The 23,265-nt window shown below is 53.3% G+C and overlaps 1 protein-coding gene across 7 annotated transcripts in view; it reads left to right on the plus strand.

Annotated features, from left to right (window-relative positions):
* Nucleotides 1–23,265, plus strand: part of DUSP8 (dual specificity phosphatase 8) — a 49,171-nt gene that overhangs the window by 7,660 nt on the left and 18,246 nt on the right. For all 7 annotated transcript variants that reach the window (XM_074918726.1, XM_074918722.1, XM_074918721.1 and 4 more), the window contains exons 2-3: nt 8,047–8,453; nt 19,736–19,874. In XM_074918726.1, coding sequence (XP_074774827.1) covers nt 8,223–8,453; nt 19,736–19,874 — 370 coding nt within the window. In that variant the 5' untranslated portion in view covers nt 8,047–8,222. The remainder of the gene's footprint in view (nt 1–8,046; nt 8,454–19,735; nt 19,875–23,265) is intronic.

The following is a 23,265-nucleotide window of genomic DNA, read 5'->3' on the forward strand; positions in this document are numbered from 1 at the left end:
GATGATATGGATTAAGAAAGAAGGCCTATGCTACAAAATGCTGCAATACCCAGCTCTCACTGAAGAGGCGAGGCTGTAGGATTTCATACTTGAAGAGCTATGGCATCTGACCAGCAAGCCGTGGCTTGGCGTGATTGATGGGCACGTGCTCATCCAGGGTGGTGAGGATGGAGGAGGACCTGCAAAACACTTTGTTTGACCCCCATGTCACCTCAGATTAACAGAACAAAACCAGCTGGTAATGAATCACAGCCCCCAAAGGAAAAGGAGAGAGTGGGGCAGTAACTTCAGCTTGGGCTTTGCCTGCCTTGTCTGTTTTTTCTAGATAAAGGCAATCCTCCAAAACCTGGAGTTGGTACCTCCTCGTTGGGGCTGTGGTGAGAGATAGAGCCTGAGCTGACAAATGCTAATTCATCCCAAACCTGTGAGCAATTTGGCTATTGTGTGCATATAGGAAATTCAGCAATCCTTGAACCAGCTCTGAAAAGTCTTGCAAAATCTATTTACTGCCCTGGGGAGTGTCTCAGCGTGTGGAAAACCAGCATAACCCCTTGCCTTTGAGCTGAATTCTGAGTCTCCTAAGGAGGGCCAGAGTTTCAGTGAGCACAGGGTGGCGTAACTGTGGACATTGGCCTCTGCTGGCTGGAAACCTGCGCTGGGATCAGCACCTCAGTTTGCACCTGTTGTCATCAGAAATGGCATAAAACCTGCCAGGAGGCAGCAACATCGTTGTTCTTCAGTGTGGCCAGGGGTTCTATTTATCCTTTAAATATGGGGGACTAATGACACTGCTCTTGGGTGCCAGCAGGCTGCCCCTGTGCTGGCGAGGTGCTGGCTTCACCAGCCTGTCACCACACCCAGCGCTCTGCTGAGATGGACAAACTCCCATCGTTTGGGATTGTCCTTAAGAAAGTGAAATGCTGGCGTGTTTATCTGCAGCCTTGAAGAACCACAGCTTAACCCTGTGCTTTCTTTCTCTTAGCATGTCAGTGTTGTGGGAGAATAGCATGCAGGTCCTGGAGACCCTTTCTCCAGGAAACTGCGAATGCACCCAGCAGGTATTTATGGTGTCTGGTGTCCTAGGATAAGAGAGCTGGACCAGCCCTGCAGAAGTATCTAACTGCATACCTTTCTGGGCTGCCTCTGTCTGCTCTTGTTGCAAAAAGGCAAACAAGCTACTGGAGATCCCCAAGATAAGCCTGCTGGGCTCATGGGGCCATGCAGCACATGATGGGGATATTGGGCAGTGGGCAGTAAGGGCCCTTGAAGCATCAGTAGGATTAGATTTCCTTTCTCCATTGTGACATGTCCTCTGTGATGTGTGCCAAGCTGCTCAAAGCAGAAGGTGCTTTCAGCTCTGAGATGAGAGCCTGGCCAGCTCTTGGCTTGGCAAGGTGAGGATGGAAATGGGATAGCTTTGGTATTAGAAAGTAGTGTACTTGGGAGCTCCATCCTCACTGTGGGCAAAGGCAGTGGCTGGCTGGTCATGGATAACCTTTGGTCTTGGCTTTTGTAGGCTTTAAAATGAAAGCCTGTATTTATACGAAAGGGGAAAACCATATACATCATGTTAAAAGCACAAGTCTAAGAGGAAGAGATACTGGCTTGTCATATAGACTCCCTTCCCTGCTGTTGCTATTGCTGTTTCCTGACCAGATCTCTGGACTGACCACCACAGCTGCAGTCAGAAATTTTTCTGGGAATGGCCAGCCTGTAAATCCTTAAATGCACCTGGGTCACTTTTGTTGCCTTTGCAGTCGTAGCCCATCCAAAGCTGCAGGCACAACATCGGATGGTGGGCGGGGATGAGGGACCCCATCGCTTGGCTCAACTGCAACCAGAAGGGCTGGCCTGCCCTGCAGGGTGAGGGGTGCATGGGAAAGACGCCTTTGCAGCTGGGTATGACTTGTCCCCTTTCCTTTCATCCCTGTGTTCCTGTCTGCAGCTCCAGCGTGGGCAGCCCCGAGCTCCCCCATGCTGCCAGGCTGACACACCCCCCCCATGCCAGCGCTGCCACATGCCTCTGTGCTGTGTCCCTTGTCCGGTGTGAATGCACCATCTGGGTCTTTGCTGAAGAACATCCTGGTCCTTCGGCCACGTCACTGGGTGCAAAACACCTTCTGGGACCAAGGGCTGCAGGTGCAGAGGGGAAAAGGGAGGTGCAGGGAGGCGAACGGGTGCTGCTCAGGCACGTGCGACTCCTTGCAGGGCTCCCCTCCATGCTGCTTCCAGCCTAGGGAATTGAAAGGAGACTGCGGCATAAAAGGAGGAGGGGAAAAAAAAAAAATTTTTTTTTAAAATCATGAGATCAGCAAGCAGCTGGGCCTGAAACCCTGGAAAGGTGCAGTGGCTGCCTCGGGGTGTGCTGTGGGAAGAAGGGGAGGCTGCCCCTTCCCCCTTTCCTGAAGCCCTCCCTGCATGGAGGGGGGCTGCAGCAGCTCTCGCCCTGGGGAGGGGGATGCCTGCTGCAGTGTGCAGGGAGCTGAGATGGGGATGTGAGATCAACCTGGATGAGGCAGAGGGACAGTCCTCTGTCTGCCCTGGGAAAATCCCCTGTGGCTCTCGGGTGGTCAGAGCAGGGCAGCAGACTGCATTGCCTCCTCCCCTGCATCTTCATACTGCTGAGGCTGGGGAGGTGTCCTTCCTCCCCATCCCTGAGATTCACCGGGGAAAGGGAATGAGCAGACTTTGCGTCTGGGTTAGTGGATGTGGTTAGTGGTGTTTTCCAGCTGGTTTTAAGGAGCAAAAATAAAACCCTCTCCATTTTTCGGTCCTCAAGCAGAGAAACCTTTTGTGCTGCCTTTTAAAGGGACCTTGAGTAGCTGCTAAGAAATCATCAGCGGTTACATCACCTCCAAAGCAGCTACTGCAGGCACCTGACAGCTTTGTCCCACTGCCACCCTGGGGGATCATTAGTGCTCCAAATTCCTCACCCTTGGAGGAAGCCGGCATCTCTGCTGGGAGGGAGAAGCCGCTATGCACGCAGTTTATGATGCTGTGAGTGGCAGAAGGGGATCAGTAGATGCGCTGAGGTTCACAGCAGATGGAGTAGAGCAGGGGGACACATCCTGGAGTTTCCTAACCCCATCCCGTTTGCTGAGCTGGGTTCATCAGCCCATGCAGGACCCAAGCATCTTTCCGGGAGTGAGCCGAAGGCGCTGCAGTAGCATCGCCTCGGGCCGGAGACGCAGCCGTTGCCTGGCAGCTGCGGGTTTCCAGGGAAACCAGAGGTGCTAACTTGTTAATGAGCCCCGCGTCCCTGATTGCTGCTGCAAAATAATAATAATTAGTAATAGGCCTGTGATTTAGGAATCCCTCAAACAGCATGAGCCTGCCGAGGGGAGTTCGCTAAGTGCTGAAGCACTTGAAAGAAACGAGGGGATGGGGAGGAAAAAAAGGGTGGAGGGCTTGGCAAAACTGCCACGTTTTACATCTTAATAAGTGTCTGGAGAACTGGGGGCTGGTGGGGTCCTGCCAGCATCCCAGTGGTCAGCCTGGGGCTGGTGGCAAGGCTGAACTGGATGGATGGATGGATGGATGGATGGATGGATGGAGCACTGGCCAGGCAGCATCTTACTACAGGGCTCACAGGACATGAATATTTCCCCAGTCGGGCTGCAGGGGAAAAAGCCAGATCACTTAGCTCAGTGCTGCTGGGTCCCTGGTGGGGATGGCAGTTCTTCAGGAACGGCTGCTTTCCTGGGTTACTGGGGACAAACAAGCAGGTGTTTCTCCATGGTGCTCTTATCCCTTGGTAAACTCAAGGAGATGCCACCAGAAGAGCGTGCTCCTGGGATGAGCATTGCAGAGAACATGCTGTAGACCCAGTCTCACGTGAGAAATGTGTTCACAGGGTCAGAGCTGCTTCCCGCAGCAGAGCTGGCCTGCCTGAGGCAGCGAGGGGAGCATCTCCTCAACGGGACCATGTGTGGAGGGTAGAGCACTCCAGGACACAACTACTAGCTTGGTGCCAAGAGTGAACATGCCAGTTAGTGACGATTATGGTTTCTACAGTCATGCAGGCCTTCCAGTTGATTTCTCCAGTATAAGAGAAACCAGATCTGCACCCTTTCCATATCACATCTCTCAGCTGGAGGCCTTGTGCAAGATGAGAAATTGAGGGAAGTGGCCTCCACCTCGGTGACCTGTGCTGAGCCACCACAGGGATTAGTTCTCGTGATCTGTCGTGCCACACAGATAGACTCAGGCTGGGGTGTGTTTCAGGTTTTCCTGCTCTCTTGCCTGGCCTGACCAGAAGCAGGTCACAGCCAGGATGAACACTTGCCCTTTTCGCCCAGCTTGCCACGCGCATCTCTGTCATGCTCGTGACTCGTCTGGCCAGCAGCCCCTCACCCGACAGGCACATCCATGGAGGTGACACAGGGGACAGAGTCCTGGTGAGCAGGCAGTTGGCCCAGCCTGTGTGCTAAGCTCTGCCCGTCTTTCTGTCCCTCCACTGCAGTGTGGCCTCTCCTGCTTGGCTGTCCCCATTCAGCTAAGCCATGTGCCCATCTCCTCATTACAGGCACTCCAGGGAGAGGTGGGATTAAAGGATTATGGTAATGTTCTTCAGGAGCACTCAAGAAGATTAAGATGGCTTTAATAAACTGATAAGAGAGGGACACAGCTATGTTTCTGAAACGCTAATTTAGGTTCCAGGTTAACCTTTTCCCCTGGTCTCCTGTCATCATGGCAAGGAGATCTCTTACTTCAGCAGTGCTCCATGGCTATGCCTGTTCCTTCAGTTTTCCTTTTCACCCATCTGAGCAGAAGCAGGAAGACATCTTCCTTGCTTCTCTGGTAGCCTTCCTAGGTATGGAGGCATTAGAGCTTGATGGTCTCCAAGACCATCTCACACACAGCCTGTGAGGTACCATGAAGGTCTCGCAGCCTCTGCTGGTACCTGGGGTACCTGTTAGCTGGGAATGAACCTACCACCCCTCAGTCTGGCTTCAACTTGTCCTGTGGTTACTGCCAGAAAAGTGGTTCATCTGCCTTTAGCCTGGCTGGACATACTTTCAGAGAAGTCCCTGTGTCTTGGATCTAATGCCAAGGTTACAGCTCCCTATGATCCCACTCAGTCATCTTCACCCCCCGTAATGCTCTGGGAGAGAGGGGCAGAACGGACCAACCTTGCCCTGCCTCCCCCCACATCTTTTGGGTGGAGCTGGGAGTGGGACCTGGTTGATGTGTCACACGTGCCTGCCACCAGGTCCACCCAGGCATGCTGGAGCGGACGTTTATCCGGTTGTTCTGAAGGAGGGCAGCTATTAGCTGAGCAGGGAAACCTCCTCATCTGTCTTCTCCAATCTCTTCCACCCAAGCTCCTGGTCACCTGACAGAACTTCATGCATGGAAGGCCTCTTCTGAACGGGTTTCTCAGAGCGGTTAAGCAGTTGAGGATCTGTTATCTTTCCCAGACCCCTCTATTTGTGTCTTGAGACCCCCAAGTTTCCCCTTTGCACATTATCTGGAGAGCAGATGCCATGTTATCTCTGACAATACTGTGCAATGTGTCCCGCATGCTGGATCACTCCTTCCTCCCACTTCAGTCTTTCACTCTCATCCCTTTGCCGTGGTATTATCCGCATCTTTTTTGTCTGTCAGCTCTCTCCATTCCCTTTTTATTTCTTGAATGTAATTGGAAGAGCCAAGAAGAATTTGCAGCCTGGTGTCCTGATGGGGATGGGAGGCAGAAAGTGATTTGGGGAGTGGGGTGTGAAAGGAAGACGAAGGGGAAAAGCTGGCTAATTTGCATCCTTTCTGAGTGCCCTGGCTCTATAGCCAAAGTACAGCAGGGGGTCTTCTGGCAAGGCGGTAGCGACGTAATGAGGTGTGTCATATCCCAGCAGGAGCCAGCCGCGCTCCCCCTCAGACCCCCTAATTAGAACTGTTTCAATTTTTAAGCCCCCCTGGAGGAGTGCTGGGGGGAGGCGGGGGAAGCAGGGTTCCTGCGGTGGGGGGACCGCCAGCCACCCGCCAAGGGGGCAGCTCTAATTGGAGTCGCCATGAGGAGCCACAGAGCAATATGAGCTCGCCATGGGGCCGGGGACAGCAACGCTGTAGTGCTGCGGGACTGCCAAAACGCTTTGTGCCAGGAGGGGCCATCACTATTGTAGCTTTTAGGAGATTCCACACCCACACACTCCCCCCCCTCCAATTTGAATTAACACATTGGCAGAGGCAGCAGGGGTGCGATACCGGGGCAGGGGAGGGTTGCACATCCTGTTGTGGATTGGGAGCTTGGATCCTGAGGCTGAAGCCTGGGACATTTACCCCCTGCTTTGGGAGACAGGTCTAGTAGCCTGGGAAGTTGGGGCTGTTGGCACCGGAGTCATGAGGCAGAGCGAATGCTGGAATCCCCATCCTCATATTCTGTGGGTTTCCAACCTTTTTCTGCAATCTGACCGCGGCCTCCAGGTTTGGTGATGGGTCCCTGTCGTTTCACCCAGTAGCGTTTCCTGCTCAGGCATCTCTCTTGTGCCTTGAGCTACCACTGCAGTAGGTGCCTGCACCGCAGGGGCTTTGGGTGTAGGAGCATTCAAGAACTGCTGGCTTACTTGGACCAGGGTGACTCATAAGCCTCCTCTAGTCCATGGACCAAATCCTGGCCCTGCAGAAGTCAATGAAAATCTTTACGCTGGCCTTTTCAGGCATGGTACTCATAGTGCTGCTAATTCAGATGCATTAAAGCTTCCATGGAACAGCTTGTGGGTTCTCTCTAAAGCACCGTCTGGCAGGAACAAGAGGAGCCTGGTAGTAGCCCAGGCGTATTTTCTGAATGACTGCAGCGGCATTAAAACTTAATGCCATTAAAACATGCCTGCAATGACGTGTGCCATGAAAACCTAAGAAGACACCCTGAACTGAATGTCCCCTCAGCCTGCCTGTTGCTCTCACAGACCCCATGGGCTGTGCGTGGAGGAAGCTTGTTCTTCTGGTGGCACTTCAGAGAGCACCAGGCTCGACCCTCCTCAGCTCCTAAGATGAAGCCCACATATGTACCCTGGTGTATGAGCCCCCTTTAAAAGTCTGTGCAGGTTAGATGCTGGAAAGCAGTAGCTGCTTCAGGGCCACCTCAGTCCGAGTACATTTTCCCAGGGCTTCTGCCCTAATGCCTGGACTCTTTCTTGAAGGCAGGAGTGAAGGTCAACTCTACTTCTTGGCTTGCAAGAGAGGTCATCTTCTCTTGACTTGCCAGGGCGCAAGCTGGCAAGATACCCTTGAGCAGGCTCTGATAAAAAGCAGGTGAAATCCGCTGTGAAGTGACAGACATGGGTGAGCAAACCTGATTTGGTGGTGTGTCTGATGGGCCACCAACTAGCTATTGCCATGGAGCAGTAAAACCTTGAAGCTGAGCTAAGCTGCTTCTGTGAAACCATTAGCTCTGTGCTCTGCAGAGGTCAGAAAAAACAAATTGAGTGTGAGGAGCTGTTGAGCTGGGAACAGGGAAAGAAGGAGACATCTTGCTCCGTGCAGGTCCTCCGTGTGCCTGCCTCTCAAACATGGCATGTCGGAGCTGGGCTGGCTGAGGTGGCATAAGGCACCCATGCAGCAGGCGACTCTGTAGATGCTCTGACCTGAAAGGCTCCTAAACGAGATCTAAATGTGATGAGAACCGTGGGGAGGTGATTAGGGAACGGGCATGTGTGGCCTCTTCCAGTGCAAGTAGTAAGGGTCACCCAGAGGAGCCATCGGTTAGCAGATTTGGAGCAAACCAGGGGAAGGCCTTCTTCACCGTAGCTGGCAAACTGTTCTGCCTGCTCCCTGCCACCAGCCACTGTGCCTGTTAAAAGCTGACATGGCTTCAGAAAGCAATTAGACAAATTTATGGAAGAAAGCTCTGCTGAGGGCTATTAAATACGAAGAGAAAACCTCTGGCTTGGGCAGCTCTGGATCCACAGATGCCCGCGGGCTGGGAGAGCATACCTAGGAAGTGTGGCTTGTTGCAATCTTCTAAATGCCAAGCCCTTGGGGACTTGGCCCAGGGTGAATGTCATGTCCTGCCCAGCTGACCGGTCATCTTCTCCTTTCCTCTCTTTCAAGGTTCAGCACAATGAGTTGGCATCCTGGGTGTTAGCAGCGTGAGGAGACCAGGACGGGTGCTGCCCTGCTTACCCCTTACCCCCTCGCTCATTCCCCTTGGGGAGACGGGTGCTGGCGTCCCTGCCCTGCCCTTCCGCCCCTTGCCCCCCACTCGCCATAGAGGGGACGGGCCCGTTATGGCTGGCGACAGGCTCCCACGCAAGGTGATGGACCCGAAGAAGCTGGCCAGCCTCCTGAGGAACGGAGCGGAGGGCACCCTGGTCATTGACAGCCGCTCCTTCGTGGAGTACAACTCCTGGCACGTCCTCAGCTCTGTCAACATCTGCTGCTCCAAGCTCGTCAAGAGGAGGCTTCAGCAGGACAAGGTCTCCATCACGGAGCTTATCCAGCCCGCCTCCAAGATGAAGGTAGGGGATCTGACCCTCACCTTTCCTGGTGGATGCTTGCACCCTCTTCCCCAGTAGAAAGGGGCAGGGTGGGGGTGGGATGCAGACTGGTCTAAGGGCCAGTCTCTGCCTGGTGTGTGCATGCTCCTCCTCTGTCCCTTGACCCCAGTGTCTGCCAGCACCTCTCTGGCACCCTTTGGAGAGCTGGAACATGAACTCATACAGCCACAGGGCTGTCCTTGGGGACCTGTTTCTTGCCCCCACCCCTTTGACGTGGCTTCCTGCTCCAGGAGCCCTCCCCAGGCAAGTCTAACAGGTATATCAGCCTTAGAACTTGTCCTGTGCCAGCAAACAACCCCCCAAAGCCTTTCTGGAGCTGTAAGCTTAATCCCCTGCTAAAAACTCTTCCCCTCCCCTCTGTCATCTCTAACTCCATTCAGGGACATGTAATCCTCCTCCCCTGTGACGCCAGAAACTCTTATCCGGTGTCATGGCATATTATCTCTCCCGGGCTCCTCTCTCTATTGCTCCTGGTTAAATAATAGAGGTGGCTCTGAGCCACGGAGCTGGGCTGGAGCCGTGGCCAGGACAGTGCTGGGTGTCCCGGTGGTGCCATGGGCCAGGTCCTGCCCTCCGCCGAGATGCTGCTGGAAGGGCTGCGCCAGTGGGCGCCGGGCTGCGGGACAAGCTGGAGGGTGGTTTGCCATCACAGCCCGCCCTCCCGCCGGCTCGCTTTTACCATTCCCCCATTCCCGCCTTGTAATTTTATGGCAAAGCGAGGGTAATTCAGGCGATTAATCAAATGCTGGGCCCAGCTGGAGCCATCTGCGGCGTGTCCCCCGCCCCGCCGCCCCGCGAAGCCACCGCTGCCCGCATTGGCTGCCGGTGACATCACCCCGCCGGGATCAAGGGGACTCGCAGCGCGGGGGGGGGCCCGGCCTCACGCCAATCTGCTGCGGTGATGCTTTGGGCTGGGCGATTTGGAGGGGATTGCAGAGACTGATTCCTGAACGGCTTTAGCTGCTCTTAAATCCCCCGGAGAATAAAGCAGAATAATCAGTTTTTCGCAAGCGAGGAGGAGAGCGGTGCGGCAGCCCTCCTCCCGGCGAGGGTCACCTCTGCAGTGGCCGCTGTCACGTGGAGCGGCAGCAGCAGCAGCAGCAAAAGCGATGCGCAAGGGGGAGGAAGAAGAGGAGAATGATGGGGAAAGGGGATGCACAGAAGAGTTAACGTCAGCTGATGCTGTTTGCCTGCAAACCTGCAGCTCCTCAGCCGCAGAGGAGCAGTGGCTCCCAAAGGGGTCAGCTGGGCCATCCTTCGGTCCCTGCTCTGTGCCCGTGGAAGGAGCGATCGCCTCCTCCCTGCTCCAGGATCATTGCGTAATGGTCCAGGTACCGGCTGGGGACCTGATTATAACCACGGATGCTAGGGGGGCGGAGGAGAGGCGTTGCCACCGTCTTTAATTCACGGCTTTTTCCTTTTTTCTTTTCCGTGTGGCTGAAATCTCTCCCGACACACGCAGGGGCAGGAGGCGGTGTGCCCCGCTGCCGCTCTGCGCAGCCCCTGCTGCACTCGCCGCTGCCTCTCCCAGCACATGCAGCCCAGGAATTAATTAAGCTTCAGGGCACCCTTGTAAGGTTAAGCCACTTGCCCTGGGAAGCTGGAGGCGGGGGCCAGGGGGGTCATAGCCATATCCTCGTGGAGGTAGTGGCCATGGCTCGGGGTGTCCAAGCCTTTTCGTGCACACACCTGCCAGCTTGCCTTCTGGGGTGATGAACTCTCCCCTGCCCCTTGCTCCTTACCCCACGCCTCTGATTTCACCCACTTGGTTTGTGGATGTATTTCGGCACCCTCAGAAATCAATATGGTCTGCTGCCTCGAGGTGCACAGACCCTCAGAGGGGGATGCTGAAAGCTGGTTTAGACCTCTGTTACCCGGTATCATTTCCCTGCCTCCACTTGCCATAGCTGGCCAACCCCCCCCAGCCCTGGCCCTGCTCTGCCCCTGGCTCCCTGCACTGGGGTTGGGGGAGGTGGTGGGGCGAAGCAGGGGGGGACGGGGGGCACGGCTGGTGTTGGGAGCAGATGGCAGGAAGGGTGACATCAGTGGCGCGATTGTCCAGCCCCATTATTCCTCCTGACGGGCCTCCCGCCCTCCTCCTGTTTCCTGCTCCCAGCCGGCCGGGGCTGCTGAGACAAAGGCAGCCCGCAGCGACGCGGGGCTGCCCGGGCAGGGAAAGGGCAGCTCTGAGCTCCCACCACGTCCCGCTCCTCCTCACCTGCCCGGTGCAGAGAGAGCTCGACCTGCGCATCCTGGCTCGGCAATACCCTGGCTGGCGATCGCCTTCTGGGGTAGGAGGCAGGGCCTGATACAGAGCAACCCCACCTGGCTCTCCCTTCCACTCCTCCTGCCTGTGTGCAGGCAGGGGAGATGAGAGCCTGTATTGGGTCTGGCTGAACTGGAATTGGTTTTTCCCTATAGCAGCCCTTACGGTGCTGTGGTTTATGCTGGGAGCTGCAGGGTGTTGATAGGGGGGGGAATTGAAAGGGGAATTGGAAAGGAGACAGCAATTTGCAGTCTATGGAGACGGCTCCTTTCAAGTGTTAAAGCAAGATATCCTTTTAAGGAAGATCTTATGAACCACACCCCAGAGAAGTAGGCTACTACAGATGAAGGTGTCCAGTACCTAAGAAAATTAGCAGTGATGGAAGTCATCTATAGTAATCCAGATAATGATGAAGCCCCTAAAAATCCAGAGGATGTCCCATACACACGGGCCATGTGGAAGAAGGTGATTAAAGGTACGCCATCCTCATATTCTGCCGGCTTAGCCGCAATATACTACCCAGAAATGGATACAGGAAAAAAACTAAGATGTACGCCAACTGTGGAGGCAGTCTCTTCCTGGCTTCAGAACTTTGAAGAGAGTCTTGGTACCTCCTCATCTCTACGGGCGAGTGCCCTGAATGTTAGGAGCTCCCCAAAAAATCATTTCTCTTCTATCCCAGTCAGGGGGAAAAGAAAGCCAAGGCGCATGACACGTGGCAAACTCTGGTTCTTCCTACGCGACCAGGGGGAGGACATGAGGAAGTGGGATGGTCAACCCACCTTTAAGTTGAAAACACGTGTACATAAATTACGAGGAAAGACCCCTGCCAACAAGAAGACATCTAAGAAAGTTGCTAATGTAGCTGGTGTAAAACCACAAGAAAGTAACCAGCAATCTCCCAGATACAGAAAAACTAAGATCACCTCCCTTGATCCTGAAAAAAAGAACCTCCGGCCTGACACGGCAAGAGTCAGACAGTAAGTACTCCAACCAAGAACAGGAATAAAGGGCCCCTGCCTCCAGCCAAGAGGAAGAAAGGGATGATCGAGTATATTGGACAGTGTGGATTCGATGGCCTGGCACATCAAATCCACAGAAGTACCAGACTTTAATTGACACCGGGGCACAATGTACACTAATGCCGTCAAATTATAGAGAAGCAGAACCTATCTGGATCTCAGGAGTAACAGGGGGCTGTCAAGAACTATCAGTATTGAAAGCCGAGGTTAGCTTGACTGGGAACAAGTGGGAAAAACATCCCATTATAACTGGCCCAAAAGCCCCTTACATCTTGAACATTAACTATCTCAAGAGGGGATACTTCAAAGACCCAAAAAGATACCGATAGGCTTTTGGTATAGCCAGTGTGAATACAAAAAAGATAAAACAGTTGTCTAATCTGCCTGGCCTCTCAGAAGATCCTTTTGTTGTAGGACTGTTACAAGTTGAAAAACAACAGGTACCAATTGCTATGAAGACCGTACACCGACGGCAGTATCGTACAAACCGAGACACTCTGGCTCCCATCCAAGAATTGATTCGTCAACTGGAGAACCAAGGTATCATCAGTAAGACACATTCGCCTTTTAATAACCCAATATGACCAGTGCGGAAGTCTGACAGAGGGTGAAGGTTAACAGTAGACTATCGTGACCTGAATGAAGTAACGCCACCACTGAGTGCTGCTGTACCAGATATGTTAGAGCTCCAGTATGAACTGGAGTCAAAAGCAACCAAGTAATACGCCACAATTGACATTGCCAATACATTCTTTTCAATTCCTTTAGCAGAAGAGTACAGGCCACAGTTTGCTTTCACGTGGAAGGGTGTCCAGTATACCTAAAATCAACTGCCCCAGAGGTAGAAGCACAACCCCACTATTTGTCATGAACTAATTCAAACTGCACTGAAAAAGAGTGATGCCCCTGAACATCTACAATACATTGATGACATCATTGTGTGGGGCAATGAAGCAGAAGAAGTGTTCAAGAAAGAACAAAGAATAATTAAGATTCTTCTGAGAGCTGGATTTACCATAAAGAAAAGCAAAGTCAAGGGACCAGCACGAGAAATTCAGTTCTTAAGAATAAAATGACAAGATGGACGCCGTCATGTGCCATTGGATGTTGTCAACAAGATAGCAACTATGTCTCCACCAACCAACAAGAAGGAAACACAAGCTTTCCTAGGATTTGTGGGATTCTGGAGGATGCATATTCCAAGTTACAGTCAGCTTGTAAGCCCTCTCTATCAAGTGACCCAAAAAAAGAACAATTTTCAGTGGAGTCCTGAGCAGCAACAAGCCTTTGAGCACATCAAACAAGAAATAGCTCGAGCGGTAGCTCTTAGGCCTGTTCGGACAGGACCAGCTGTGCAAAATATACTTTACACATCAACTGGGGAGCACGGACTCACATGAAGCCTCTAGCAGAAAATACCAAGTGAAACTCGAGGTCGACCATTAGGATTTTGGAGCCGAGGATATCGAAAATCAGAAGCCCACTACACTCCGACTGAAAAGGAGATACTGGCAGCATATGAAAGAATTCGAGCTGCTTCAAAGGTTGTTAATACAGAAACACAGCTCCTCTTGGCACCACGGCTGCCTGTATTACATTGGATGTTCAAAGGAAACATCCCTGCCACACACCATGCAACCAGTGCTACCTAGAGTAAATGGGTCGCGTTAATCACGCAACGGGCTCAACTAGGGAAACCCAACCATCCAAGGATCCTGGAAGAGATCATGGACTAGCCAGAAGGTAGAAATTTTAGAGTGCAGCCTGAGGAGGTGGCTCGTGCCCAAGAGGCACCGCCATATAACGAGTTACCAGAAGATGAGAGGCGTTATACTCTCTTTACTGATAGATCCTGTCGTGTAGTAAGAAGCCATCGGAAGTAGAAAACTGCTGTGTGGAGTCCCACAAAACAAATCGTTAAAGCCACTAAAGGAGAAGGAGAGTCAAGTCAGTTCGCAGAAGTAAAAGCAATCCAACTTGCCCTAAAGATTGCTAAACGGAAAAAGTGGCCAGTATTATATCTCTACACAAACTCCTGGATGGTGACTAACGCCCTGTGGGGGTGGCTACAGGAATAAAAAAAGACCAATTGGCAGCGCAGAGGTAAACCCATCTGGGCTGCTGCATTGTGGCAGGACATCGCTGCCCAAGTGGAAAACGTGACTCTAAAGGTACGTCATATAAATACTCATATGCCCAAAAGGCGTACCACTAAAGAACACCAAAACAATAAGCAAGCAAACAAAGCTGCCAAAATTGAAGTAACTCAGCTGAACCTGGACTGGGAGCGTAAGGGTGAGCTGTTTGTAGCTCGATAAACCCATGAAACATCAGGGCATCTTGGCAGAGATGCAACGTACAGATGGACTCGTAATCGAAAGGTAGACCTGACCATGAAGGCCATCTCACAGGTCACTCACGAATGTGAAACATGTGCTACAATCAAGCGAGCCACACGAGTAAAGTCTCCCTAAAACAGAGGGCGATGGCTGAGTTTTCAATACGGTGAGACCTAGCAGATTGACTATATTGGACCACTGCCACGAACACGCCAAGGCAAGCGCTACATACTCACCATAGTAGAAACAACTACGGGTTGGCTAGAAACGTACCCTGTAAATCATACCACTGCCCGAAATACCATCTTAGGTCTTAAAAAGCAAATTTTATGGCGACATGGTACTCCTAAAAGAATCGAGTCAGACAACAAGACCCATTTTCGAAATAATCTTATAAACTCCTGGACAAAGAAACACAACATTGAGTGGGTGTATCACATCCCTTATTACCCACAAGCGTCTGGAAAGATTGAAAAATATAACAGACTATTGAAGACTATATTGAAAGCATTAGACAATAGGGAATAGAAGCATTGAGATATAAATTTAGCAGAAGCCACTTAGCTAATTAATACCAAAGGATCTGTTAACCGTCCTAGACCTGCCCAAACAAACCCCCTTCATACTGTGGAAGGAGATAAGGTCCCTGTAGTACACACAGAAAAGTGGCTAGAGAAGGCAGTGTAGATTGCTCCTCCCTTGGGAAAAGGCAAGCCCACTCATGGGATTGTCTTTGCTCAGGGACCTGAATGTACTTAGTGAGTAATGCGGGAGGATGGGACTACTCAGTGTGTGCCTCAAGAACATTTAACCTTGGGGGGAAAGTAATCTGTAGGATGAGTTGTATGTTACAAGAAGTGATAGAAGAAGTAGGAACGATGAAGAGTAAACCAGACACGTACAATAACGACCCAAACCTAGCCGGTACTGGAGTCCAACGGTCAAACATACTTCTGTCCTGAGCATCTATCTTAACAGATAGAAGCCAAGACACTAAACATCTGAAGAAGTGAAGAAAGCTTATAGAATAGATAAATGAATATTATGTGGGACCTAGGCATAACGTAAATGGTATGGAATAAGGGGTGGAGACTGTATTGGGTCTGGCTGAACTGGAATCGGTTTTCCCCTATAGCAGCCCTCACGGTGCTGTGGTTTATGCTGGGAGCTGCAGGGTGTTGATAGCACCCTGGTGTTGTGGCTGCTGCTGAGCAGTGCTTACACAGCACCAAGGCTCTTTCTGATATTTCCCCCAGTGGGACGGGGTGGGCAAGATCTTGGGAGGGGACACAGCTAGGACAGCTGACCCAAACCGACCAAAGGGATATTCCATACCATATGACGTCTGCTCAGTATAAAGCTGGGAGAAAGGAGGAAGGGGGTGGGGTCACCCTTGGTCCTCCGAGGCAACTACTACGCGTATTGGAGCCCTGCTTCCAGAGAAGGCCCGACATCGCCTCTTCATGGGAAGTAGAGAATAAATCTGTTTGCTTTTGCTTCCGCGCGCGGACTTTTGCTTTGCTTTGCTTATATTAAAACTGCTTTTGTTTCACCCACAAGGGTTAGTTTATCTTCTTTCCCCTCTTTACCCTGTTGAGAAAACAAAGGGAAGGGGGGGGGGGAAGTGATAGAGCGACTTGGTGGATACCTGGCATTTAGCCAGAGTCAAACCATCACAGAGCCTTTGTCTAATTTTCTTTTCCCAGTGCTCACACCCCTCTTTCCATACCCCTGTTAAGGATAGGTACCATTAATGATGCTTCTAGGTGGTGCAGTTTGGAGTGATGCTGTGGGATAACAGCAGCTCCTGGCTTTTCTGGTGCACGGAAAGGACCATTTGATAGGAAAGAATAAAAGGGGAAAGTAAAAATCCCTTTCTTTTTTTCAATGAAATATGCCTACGATCATGGGCATAGTTAAGCCACTGCTCCCCGAGCCCCATTGTGCACCATCTTCCTGTGGTGCCTGACCTGGGAAAAACTGCAGCAGCAATTAATTTCCCAATTAGCAATAGTCTCCCTCCACACAAAAATAATGTACTGCTCTGGTTTTGGTTTTGAACACTTCTCCTAATACTAACAATAATAAAATCTCCCAATAATAAATTCCAATAGCAAGAGGAATAATTCAGCTCCTTGGTGCAGTTTCAGGGGCAGAGGTTATGGGAAATTCCTGCTTGGGGTTTTCACTAGCATTTCTTGAGGGAAATGTTGAAAATTTCACTTCTTCAAGATCCCCCTGGAAAGACTTTCCACTTCTCAACCTCTTCTCGCTTCCTGAAATATAGCTATCTCCAGGGCAGCTATAGCCGTGGTTAGAGGCATGACGAGGGTCTCTTCAGGCAATGGGAATATTTATTTATTTGTGTTAGAAGCATGGCTCTGCAAGCAGCTGTTTTGCTTGAGGGAAAGCCGGGGCTTATTTTTGAGCCGTGTGCCTGGCTGCTCTTTATGTTGATGGAAGCCCTGTTATTTCAGTGGGGTGATTCACTGTGTTTTGAAACAATATGTGACTGAGATGTCGGTAGTAATTGGGATAATAAGAGTAGCTCGCTCTTATCTTAGCCCGGATCACCTGTAGAGCATCACCATCCCTGCTTGGCAGCTGGGGGGAGGCGGAGCAGGGACCCAGGCTGTGTTGAACCACCCAGTGACGGGGACCAAATGTTCGTAAGGGAGTTACCTCCAGCCAGAGCTGGGGAGGGTGATGGGGAGTACTGGCCTTGGTGTGAAGGCAATGGATGGTCTTAGCTGGGGTTTGATGGAGCTGTTGGCTGAGTGGTCCCTGCTCCAGGCTGGCCATCCCCACCGGCTGAGATGTTGGCAGGGGGGTTTGTCTCTGGGGAGGTGCCCTGGGGTGAGGCAGCAGCTTTCCAAAGGCATGCATGGGTTTGCAAGCCCCACTCAACATCTGCCTGGGGCCAAAAGACTTGCTGCGCCTTGGCCCTGCTGGCCTTTGATGGCTGGATTTGGGGACCATTTCTGGAGGGTGATGCCTGGGGGGTTGGTTAATTCAGCAGTCTTGAGGTGATGGGCAACCCGCATGAGAGAGCTCCCACCATGGAGGTGCTGCTCCTCGGAGGGAGTCCTGCTGTCAGCCCTGCCCCGGCCCTATGCCAGCACCTGGCAGAGGCAGGAATCTGGGCCTGAGCATCTCTTCAGCATTACCCTCCTCCTCTGCCCTGGTTAGCTTTTAACCTCTATATGTTTAAGGCCAGAGATGGGCCCGTGCCCTCTCCTGTGTATCAGGAGTGTGTGAGGTTAATGGAAGACCCATGGACCAGATTAAACCACTCATTTCCCTTTGTGGTGAGGAGCCGGGATGCTGGTGCAGGCTCCTTGTGTGCTCCATGAGGGCTCATCAAGACCATCCTACAGGCATCCTTGTCTCAGAAAGCAGGGTATTTATTTTCTGCAGCCGGGCCATGCAAGGCCGGTGCTTGTTTAGCATTTACATTGAGTGAAACCTTATAACTTTAATAAGATGTAAACCGTGTCGCACATCTCTGCCGTCGCTCAGCAACCCTGCAGTAATGGCCCAAACAAAGCCTCTCCATGTGGAGGGAACACTAAATCCTATTGTGGGATAATTCTGCTCAGCCAGAGCTGGTATCTCCCCTGCAGCCACACCAGCCTGGACCATGCAGCCAGGATGAGCCCCTGCCCCGCCGCAGCTCGGTCCCCGCCTCATCCTGCTTTTGGGGGAGATGCTTTTGCTGTCACGGGGCTTCAGGCTGGGGACTGGATTATTGGGATGTGCTGATAGCATGCTAGAGAGCTTGAAGGGATAGTGGCCCTGCTAAGGACTGGTGGGCTCCTGGCTCTGAGCTGGCTTGGCAGCCACAGTGTTTTCCTGGATTATTTGCTTGGGATGGCCTCCTGCAAAGCTCCTGCTTCAGGGGTGGCTGAGGAAGAGATGCTGGGGTAGATCCTCAGCTGGCTTAACCCCAGGTGACTTCAGTCATTTTTCAGTGTCTTTATTTTAAAATTCCCACATCCTTTTCCCCATCACCCTGCCACTGCCTTTTCATCCCTCCTGTTATCCCGCTGACCTGTGGGGCCGGTTTTGCTCTCCGGTGCCTGGTGCTGGGCTCGGAACAGGCAGCTCCTTTGAGCTCCCCCCTTCCTAGTGCAGAGCTGTGCGTGGTGCCCCGGCGGGGATTTCTGTCGGTGCGGGGCTGTCCTTCCACTGCGGCGAGGAGATGTGATGAGCTCAGCTAAATCAGTGCACCCTGCAGTTTTATTTGGATGGCGCTCACGTTGCCGAGCAGGGAAGCACCTGCAGCAGGGTGTGAAAGCAGCATTAATATCGACAGAAACCCCGAGCAAATCTGCTCTGGTGGTAAGATAGGGCATGGCAGTGAGACAGCAAAGGGAGGCGGGTGTCCACGAGTGGTTCCTAGTTCAAGTGGTCTCCTTTAAAGAGATTTTGGAGAAGTCTGGGGACCGGGGGGGGGGAGAGGGGGGGCAGCTCCAACACAAACGAGGAGAGAGCAGCTTGGTGGCGCAGACCTTCCTTCCCTGCCTTCTGCTGCCTCCTCCTGCCTCCTCCTCCCACGACGTGATGGATGTGCCCTACCCCGCTGGCTGGGAGGGCAGGCGCTCGCAAGGCAGGCGTATGCCATCCACCCGGCTATTGAGCGGATGCGCTGAGCCGTGCCTCTGCGAGGATTTTTATCTTCTTTTAATGCACGGACCTTCAGGTAGGCGTAGAAACGGCTGGCTGCACCTCGAGTGCTCTTGCTGCAATCCAGCCATCAGGAGGCATGGGCGACTCCTGCCTGCAGACTGCTGCCTGCCTGAGGGGTACCCCACCATCTCACCCGCCTCGGACACCCTAGGGCAGCGGGCTGCAGGGCTGGGTGCTGTCTGTGGCATGTAAAGCCACGTGAGAGCAGCCCGGGAGCTCCTTTCCCTCGCCCCAGCACATCTCTGCAGTGTGCAAGCCCTGCCATGCATTACAAAAGGAAGAAAGAGCATCCTCCTGAACATCCACCGAACTAAAGAAGAGATTTTCCCTCTCCTTCTGCCCTCAGGGGTGATCTGCAGGTTTGGGTTGAGCTTCCAGAGGGGTGGTGCCTACAGAGGTGTTACTGTGCTGGGCACGGTGTCTCCAGGCTGAGCCCTGAAGAGCTGTTGCTCCAGCCGCAGCACAAGGGCTGTGCTGGGAGCACCCCTGCCTGCAGAACCACCCCCAAATCCACATGACACCAGCCAAGCTGCAGAGGAGTATCTGAGGGCAAAGGCTGGGTGGGGAGGAGGTGGTGGAAGAAGTCGCGGTGGCTTCTGGGGTGCAGTTAAGTAATGTCAAGCTGAGGGTGGGCGATGGGGAGGAGTGACCCTGTTTTGGGTAGGATGCTCAGCACTTGCAGTTGGTGGGGCTGCTCCGATGGGCATCTGTACCCACACGGCTCGCTTGTAGCCGTGGAGCAGAGTCCCAGCTGGGCTGGACCCTTCATGCTGTGAGTGAGGCCAGCTCATGGGGACAGCATGAAACTGGGGTCTCCTGCTTGTGTGGCCACTAAACTCAGCTTTGCTTCCCCTGGTGGTGTGGGCAGCAGCATCCTCAGTGCTCAGCCTGTTTCTCTGACACACGCTTTTTGCCATTCTCCTTCAGGTGGAGGCAGAGGAGCACCAGGACGTGGTGGTCTATGACCAGAGCACGCGGGACGTGACCGGCTTGGCTGCCGACAGCTTCCTCTCCATCCTCCTGGGCAAGCTGGACAGCTGTTTCCACAGCGTCTCCATCCTCACAGGTAGGAGCCCTGGGTTACCACTTTACCTAGAGCTCATGCCCTTAGTCTGGAGTTAGGGAGCTGTGGCCACACGTGTCCATCTGCACCCACTTTCCTGGCCACTGGTGGCTCTGGTGGGTTAGGGCAGCCCCGGACGCAGACCAAGGAGGTTCAAGCCATGCTGGCATCGCTGGGTCCTCTGTGTGCATTTGTTCCTTGCACGTCCAGCTCCCCACCACTGAGCTCACCAGCCAGAGTGAATGAGAGAAGAGGGTACAGAGGAGTCACGGTGGCGTGAATCCAGCCACCCAAAAGCTGCCCTTCATTCCCCCATCCCTCCGCTGCTTCATCCCTGGTGAACGTGCCAAGGGTGAGGTCCAGTTTGGGCTCTTTGTTCCCTCTCACTGCTATTAGAGGGAGGGCAGGAGAGGAAATCCATGGATGTGCTAGGAAGGGGAAGGAGGCAGAGGCAGGGGCAGAGGGCCATCACTCGGTGAGTCAGGGTCTACTGGAGATGATGCTCTCCAGGCACGAGATGCAGGCAGGAGGAGGCACGCGCTGCCCTAATTACAGCCCTTCTGCAGAGCAGAATGGGAGGCAGGCGGCTGATGAATGAAATGCCCTGGCCCAGCAGAGAGGAGGAGAGAGAGGCAATGAGCTGCCGAAGGGAGAGTTAAATCTGCCTTTAATTCCCCGTGGCTGGGACAGCCGGGCGTCTGCTTGGCTGCCTGCCCACCTCCAAGCTTTCTGCCCATGGAAGGGTGGGCAGGTGCTGCCCCACACAGCCCCTCAGTCCTGCTGAGCTCAGCCAGCCTTCTTTCTAGATAGTGCCAAAAGCACAGAGATGGGGATCGTCTCTGTTCCCCAAGCCCGTCCTCATCCTGTGGTGACTGGGTGCTGCTTTGGTGCTGAGGCAGAGGGTACTGACCTCTGTGTCTCCGGGCATCACAGCGACAGAGGGAGCAGCCATACCTGTAAACCCAGCAGCGTGACAGGCCCTGGGAAGGGGCAGTTGTGATGGGGAAGGTGGCAAAAGCAAGTGGCATTCAGGGAGCCTTGCCCATGCAGGGAATGGGTAGGTGCTGTTGAATTAGAGTAGCTGTGTTGTGATGGGGAGAAAAGAGCAGAGAAACAGCAGGAATAAACCTTCTGGTCCAAGAGTTTCAAAAGCAAGTAGAGGCTACATGAAATCCTGTTAAAGCTAATTAATGTGGCCTGTGTTGCAGGAGCTCTGCTGAGGCCAGTGCTGGAGCCTGTGGCCGTGAGCTTGCTCTGGCAGCCCCCGGCCCACCCCAGCCATACCTGTGGCTCCAAGGTCGCCGCAGCGTAAGCAAGGGCGAGGCTTGGCACATGGTACAGGAGAAGGTGGATTCGGTCTTATCTGGGGAGGGACCTGCTTAGTCACCAGGACGGGTCAGGAAACAGCCTTCACAGCATGACCCCTGCACCCCCCAACCCGCCATCGCTTTCCCAGGGCTGGGTGAGGGGGAGCGCTTGTCTGCACATCCCCACTCCCCGAGTCCTGGAGTAGGGGCAGGGCTGGGTGAGGTGGCCTGGAAAGTTCCAGAGCCGCCTTCTCTCTGGGAAAGTGAGGGGAGGCTTGGGGGACCCCTGTAGTGCCGGTGCACCCCCGCCACATGCAGTGCCGGCAGCATGCCACCGCCCGGCCATCAGCATCCCATCACCGAGCCCTCACGAGCAAGCCTGCACCCTGCTTGGGCACACACGTCCTCCATCTTCAGGGCAGCCATTTCCATTCCCCCGGGCTGCAGGAGCCTGGACTCCCAAGCAAGAGCGGCTGTGCTAGGCACTGAGCAAAGCTTAAACCTCCCTAATTAAAAGTGCTGCAGGGCCACAGCCTGTTGCAGAATGCAGGCCACCAGCGGCTGGAAAAAACGGGAACCAGAATGTAGAACACTGGGTCATGGCAGCAGTGTTTTACATGGAAATCGTGACTGGAAGCGGCTGCGGAGAGCGTCCGGGGGAGGCTGGGCACGCTTGCCGACAGGCGCAGCTTCCTCCTGCCTGCGGTGTGGGCAGCAGACGGGTTGCTTTAGAGGCAGCTCCCCAGCGCTTGGGAGATCTGGGACGGGATGTGCGGCCAGGCCTGATTCTGACCCCTCGTCCTGGTGGGGTTTAACCCCTCGGTCTGTCCACTCTGAGCTCAGGCACCTTGTCCTGCCTCAGTCTATGTTCTGTCCCAGAAGAGGTGCCTGGGTGCTCCCTGGAGGTGGTTTGTTACCCCAGCAGGGCGTCAGGCTGCCAAGGGCTGCTGAAATCTTAGCATCCTGTCCTGAAATTTCAGCCTGTCCCTAAATGGATGGCAGTACCCCAGGGAACCCTGTCCCGAGGGTCCCCAACCCATTGTGGCAGCCCTACACAGCCCCTCCGTGCTCCCCAGCTCTCCTCAGCCCCAGGAGATGTGACATAGGTCCATCCCTCTGTGTCCCCATCTCGTGCAAACGCCGTGCTTGGCCATTCTTGCTCGCCTCCAGGCCATCATCCTTCAGACCCCTGAAGCAGCTGATGGAGGCTGATGGGTGAGGATGGGGGAGCTGGGGGTGGCAAGAGCAGCAGCAGGGATGCCTCAAGGGTTAACAGCCCAGAAACAGCAATTCCAGAGGGGCTGGGAAGGAGGAATCTGAGTCAATTATTCCCAGTCTTGGAAATCATCGGCTTCTCTTCTTTTTTCCCTTTTTTTTTTTTTTTTAATTGTGTAAGTATAAATAGTGCTGCTTGCTGCCCTCCATCCGTGGGAGCAGAAAGCCTGTTGATTTATATGGTTTTCCTGACATCACATGAAGTGGTGGAAAACTGAATGGAGCCAACATTTTTCCTGCATTACGTAATGCCCCCTCCCTCCCTCCCAGCCCAGCTCTGCTATTCCTGCAGGAGCCTGACTGTTCTTTAACCTTTGTTTACTTCAACACAAACCCTTGCTTTTTTGCTTTTTTTTTTTGCTATTTTTTTGCTATTTTTTGCTTTGGCTTTTTATTTCACTCTGCTTTTTTTTTTTTTTTTTCCCCCTTTCTTCTTCCCATTTGCAAACCCCTGCTTGGTTTTTATTAACAGCCATTATCTGTTTATGAAGCAGCAGCAGCAGTCTGGCTCCATCGCTCTCTGATGGCTCCCGCATGCCAGCTCTTGTATTGGAGCCCAGCCAGAGCCGTAGCGTGGTGCTGAGCTGCTGGGTGCTGAGCTTCACCAGCTCCTCTCCATTTGTGCAGCTGCAGCGGAGGGTGGGGAGATCTTCATTCAGTGACTAAAAGCAGCAGCCGAGGGCTTGAGATGCTGGTCCAGATGATGCTCAGGCACCCATCCTGTCCTGGCTCCTGGTCCTTGCGCTGAGCTCTGAGCTCCTCTCTCCTGCGCCTGAAGCCATCTGCCAGTCGGAGACAAAAGTGGGGTGGCA

This window comes from Athene noctua, chromosome 14, assembly GCF_965140245.1.
Source record: "Athene noctua chromosome 14, bAthNoc1.hap1.1, whole genome shotgun sequence".
Taxonomy (NCBI): domain Eukaryota; kingdom Metazoa; phylum Chordata; class Aves; order Strigiformes; family Strigidae; genus Athene; species Athene noctua.